Source organism: Nicotiana sylvestris, chromosome 10 (assembly GCF_000393655.2).
Source record: "Nicotiana sylvestris chromosome 10, ASM39365v2, whole genome shotgun sequence".
NCBI classification, from domain to species: domain Eukaryota; kingdom Viridiplantae; phylum Streptophyta; class Magnoliopsida; order Solanales; family Solanaceae; genus Nicotiana; species Nicotiana sylvestris.
This window is the reverse complement of record NC_091066.1, coordinates 96,470,940-96,476,188: the sequence shown is the minus strand read 5'-3', so window position 1 is coordinate 96,476,188 and position 5,249 is coordinate 96,470,940. Positions and strand designations below refer to the sequence as shown.

Sequence of the window (5,249 nt, the reverse complement as noted above, 5' to 3'; positions counted from 1 at the left end):
GCCCTTTAAATTATTTGGGCTGAATTTATTGAAGCCCTTTATATTTTGCTTTTGCCGAGAGTAGCCTGACTTAATCGGTTTTTTCAAAGTGTTTGGAGGCCTTTAATTTATGGCGGAAGTCGGACGTCTCCGAGCTGCATTATTTTGGCCATAGTCTTTTTATATGATCGTAGCCTTTAATATGGTCGTAGCCTTCGGGTATGTCACTTGGACTTGTTTCCCGATAACCTTTCGAACTTGTCCAAAAAGTTAGTCCCCGAGCGTATTGGCCTTGGCCTTTGTTTCGATGGGATACCTTTTTAAGGTCTTACAAGTTCGAGTTTTCGATGACTCAGATGTGTTGACTGTCGATGACAGTCCCCGAGTATTTCGAGGTTGCATTCGTGCTTTGGCTCTTGAGCCATTTCTTGTAGGATTATAAGTGTAAGGCTCGTATAATAGTAGACTTCTTTGAGACACAAAGTGTTTTTGATATAAACAAATGCTTCTTAAAATAATTGATACATGTGTACATGTTTTTCCATCGAGGCTCGACTATTCTATATGGACACGGTTCACCTGACCGTTTGGCCCATTACAAAGTTCTCCTATCGAGGCCCTCTTAGGCGTGATGTATTTTCCTTGAAAATATAACCTTCGAGGGTGATGCCCCCTCAGTATTCGAGGTTGACTAATAAGAAGCCTTGGATACTGTTGAGTTCTCCTTAGGTAGCACATAGTTGTTGCCTCGTTAAAAACCTTGCCTGTAAAACCCATTTGGGACAAAATCCGATCTAAGGAAAAAAGAGTGCAATGCATGCTTTAAAACCTAAGGCCTTCGCGTAAAAAGGGAGTCTTCGAGATCGCATAACTTCGATAGCTCTGATCGAAAATCTGTAATATGTTAGTTTTAAACTCAAATGGATAAAAGGATAAAGTCATACCTTAGCAGTAGTATCGTTTGAGTAATGATATGTTCCAATTGTTTTGCAGTAGTTCACCTTCCATTGTGCTAAGTTAGTAAGATCCCTTACCAACAACTCTGAGGACTCAGTAGGGTCTTTCCCAATTCGGGCCCAGTTTCCCTTCATTCGGGTCTCGAGTATTGAGGGTGACCTTTTATAGAACTAAGTCCCCGATTCCAAAATGTTGAAGGTTAGTTCTTCTATTGTAGTATCTATCAATTCTTTGCTTCTGCGCGGCCATCCGAACAAGAACTGCTTATCGCTTTTCATCTAATAACTCGAGGCTAGCATTCATGGCCTCGTGATTTGACTCCTTTGATGCATGTCGAAACCTGGCACTGGGTTCTCCAACCTCGACGGGGATGAGGGCCTCAGAGCCATATACTAGAGAAAACGGGGTGGCCCCCGTACTAGACTTTGATGTTGTCCGATATGCCCAAAGGACCTCGGGTAAAACTTCCCTCCATTTTCCCTTTGCATCGTCTAACCTTTTCTTCAGGTTTTGAATGATAGTTTTGGTTGTTGACTCGGCCTATCCATTTCCAGTCGAGTAGTACAGTGTCGATAAAATCCTCTTTATTTTATGTGCTTCGAGGAACTCTGTTACCTTGTTGCCGATTAATTGCTTTCTATTATCGCATACAATCTCAGCAGGTATCCCAAATTAGCATACGATGTGGTCCCAGATAAAGTCAATAACTTCTTTTTCTCCGACCTTCTTGAAAGAATGTGTTTCCACCCACTTAGAAAAATAATCAGTCATAAACAAAATCAATTTAGCTTTACCTGGAGCCGTTGGTAGAGGGTCGACTATATCCATTCCCCATTTCATGAAAGGCCACGGGGATAGGACTGAATGGAGTTGTTCTCCGGGCTGATGGATCATCGGTACAAATCGTTGACACTTATCACATTTTTTGTTAAATTCCTTAGTATCTTTTTCCATTTTATCCCAGTAGTAGCCTGCTCTGATAATTTTGCGGACCAAAGATTCGGCACCAGAATGGTTCCCACAAGTGCCTTCGTGGATTTTTCGTAGAACATAATCGGTGTCCCCTGGCCCTAAGCATACCGCCAATGGTCCATCGAATGTTCTTCGGTACAATGTTCCATCTTCATCTAACGCAAACTTAACAACCTTGGCTCGTAGGGCCCTCAATTCTTTGTGGTCCGATGAGAGTTTTCCACTCTTCAAATAGTCGATATACTTACTCCTCTAGTCCGACGTTAAACTCATTGAATTTATCTTGGCATGACCCTCTTCAACCACAGACCTCGATAATTGGACGACAGTCCCCAGGACGATGTCATCTTCTTCAACCGAGGATCCCAGATTAGCAAGTGCATCAGCCTCGCTATTTTGTTCTCGAGGCACATAATCCAAAGTTCACTCCTTAAAGCGATGCAAAGTTACTTGTAGCTTGTCCAAGTACCATTGCATTCTATCCTCTCGAACCTCAAAACTTTTGTTTACTTGGTTTACCACCAATAGAGAATCGCACTTGGCCTCGTTGACTTCTACTCCCAAGCTCTTAGCTAGCTCGAGACCTGCAATCGTGGCCTCATACTTGGCCTCATTGTTAGTTAATCTTGGAGTTTTGATAGATTGCCTAATGGTATCACCCGTGGGTAGATTCAAGACAATGCCAAGCCTAGATCCCTTCACATTCAAGGCACCGTCTGTGAAAAGGGTCCATACCTCTGATGTTGTACCCGAGCTTAGCAGGAGTTCTTTCTCCACTTCGGGTATGAGGGTTGGCGTAAAATTGGCCACGAAGTCAGCTAGGACTTGAAACTTGATGGTCGTTCGGGGTTGATATTCGATACCGTACCCGCTAAATTCGATGGCCATTTGGCCAATCAGCCCGATAGCTCGGGCTTATGCAAAACAATTCGGAGAGGATAGGTGGTTAATACACATATGGGATAACATTAAAAATATGGTTTTAATTTCCTAGATGCGTTGATTAGTGCAAGTGCTAATTTTTCTAAGTGAGGGTACCTAGTTTCAGCATCCCCTAAAGTTTGGTTTATGTAATAAACAGGAAATTGTGTACCTTGCTTTTCTCGAGCTAGTACCCCACTTACCGCTATCTCGGACACTGCCAAGTATAGGTAAAGTTTTTCATCTACCTTCGGGGTATGCACCAAAGGCGGGCTCGATAATTATCATTTTAATTCTTCTAAGGCTCGCTGTCATTCCTAGGTCCATGCAAAATTCTTTTTTTTATCAAGGAAAAGAACCGGTGACTCCGATCTGACGACCTCGAAATGAATTGACCCAAAGTAGTTATTCACCCTGTTAGACTTTGCACGGCCTTCACACTATCCAGGATCGTGATATCCTCGATAGCCTTGATCCTATCAGGGTTGATTCGATACCCCGATTTGACACCATAAAGCCAAGAAACTTACCCGAGCCAACTCTGAAGGCATATTTCTCCGGGTTAAGCTTCATATTTTATTTCCTCAAAGTTGTAAATGTTTCCTACAAATGAACTAAATGGTCCTCTGCGCGCAGGGACTTAACCAATATATCATCAATATAGACTTCCATTGTTTTACTTATTTGTTCTTCGAACATTTTGTTAACTAGGCATTGGTATGTAACTCCTACATTTTTTAGCCCGAAGGGTATTACGTTGTAACAATAAGTTCCAAATTTTGTAATAAACGAAATTTTTTCCTAGTCCTCCGGGTTCATCTGAATTTGATTATACTCGGAGTAGGCGTTGAGAAAAGTTAGGATCTCGTGTCTGGCTGTGGCATCAATCATACGATCAATGTTGGGAAGTGGAAAAGAATCTTTCGGGCATGCTTTGTTCAAGTCTTTATAGTCTACACACATTCTAAGTTTGTTTTCTTTTTTAGAAACTACAACTACATTGGCTAACCATTCGGTGTACTTCACCTCCCGAATAGACCCTATTTTTAAAAGTTTGGTTACCTCATCCTTTATGAAAGTATGTTTCACCTCGGACTGGGGCCTCCTTTTTTGCTTCACCGGTTTGAACCTGGGGTCGATGCTTAACCGATGTGTGGTGATTTTCGGTGGAATCCCTGTCATATCTTTCTCTCGGGCTTGTATTCGATCAGTATGACCTTCTCCAGTTCCTCGATCGTTGACTTAGTTACATCGGACTCTTCGGGAATGACGAAGGTTCGAGGAATAAGAAAATCCTCATCTTTGTCTTCGTTTACCTGTTGCTTCAATTCCATCGAGGCTGGAGGCAGTGATTGCTATTTGGCTGCCTGTTTACCTTCGATGCTCGATTTCTCCAAAGTCGAAGGCTCTGGAGTCGGTACCACTTCGTCGATTGCAAACATCTCATTTGCAGCATGTTGCTCTCCATAGACTATTTTCACTCCTTCCTCTGTTGGTGACTTCATCATCTGGTGAAGAGTTGAAGACACTGCTCTCATGTTGCCTATCCATGGTCTCCCGAGGAGTGCGTTATACCTCATGTCACCTTTGATAACATGGAACTTCGTATCTTGTATGGTCCCGGCTACGTTTATTGGCAGGATAATTTCTCCCTTTGTTGTTTCGCTTGCCATGTTGAAGCCATTTAGGACCCAGGATGTAGGTACAATTTGATCGTGTAGGCCGAGCTGTTTTACGACCCTCGATCTGATTATGTTTGTTGAGCTACCTGGATCTACTAAAACACGTTTAACTTGAATTTTATTTAAAAGGATAGAAATTACCAGGGCGTCGTTGTGTGGCTGAGATATGCCTTCTGCTTCCTCATCGTAGAATGATATGGCGTCCTTGGGCACATAGCTCCGAGTCCGTTTTTCTCTGGTGATCGACACTTTGGTGCATTTGAATATAGGTCGTTGAGGGATATCGAATCCACCAATGATCATGTGGATTACATGTTGTGGTCCTTCTTGTTCGTTTTTCCTTACATCTCTCCCCCTGAAGTGATTCTTAGCCCGATCACTTAAAAATTCTTGAAGGTGGCCCTCGTTGAACAACTGAGCCACTTCTTCCCTTAGCTGCCTGCAATCTTCTGTTCTATGACCATGTATGCCATGATACTTGCACATCACATTCGGGTTTCTTTGAGAAGGATCGGTCTGTATAGGCTTGGGCCATTTGGTGTCTTTGATTCTCCCGATAGCTGATACAATCACCGATGCATCTATGATGAAGTTGTACTTTGATAATTGAGGAGCTTCGGCGGGGTTGATATGCTTATCAAACCCGCTCTTACTTATGAGTCCCCAAGAACTTTGGCCTCAATCATTTCTCCAATCGTTTTGAGGAGTGTTACGACCTGAGCCATTGCTTATCTAATC

At 42.7% G+C, this 5,249-nt stretch overlaps 1 protein-coding gene across 1 annotated transcript; it reads right to left on the bottom strand.

Annotated features, from left to right (window-relative positions):
- Positions 1–4,184: 4,184 nt before the first annotated feature.
- Positions 4,185–4,997, bottom strand: LOC138879701 (uncharacterized). The gene has a single exon (XM_070159335.1). It carries the CDS (start codon positions 4,995–4,997, stop codon positions 4,185–4,187), a length of 813 nt encoding a protein of 270 aa, XP_070015436.1.
- Between the last annotated feature and the right edge of the window lie 252 nt (positions 4,998–5,249).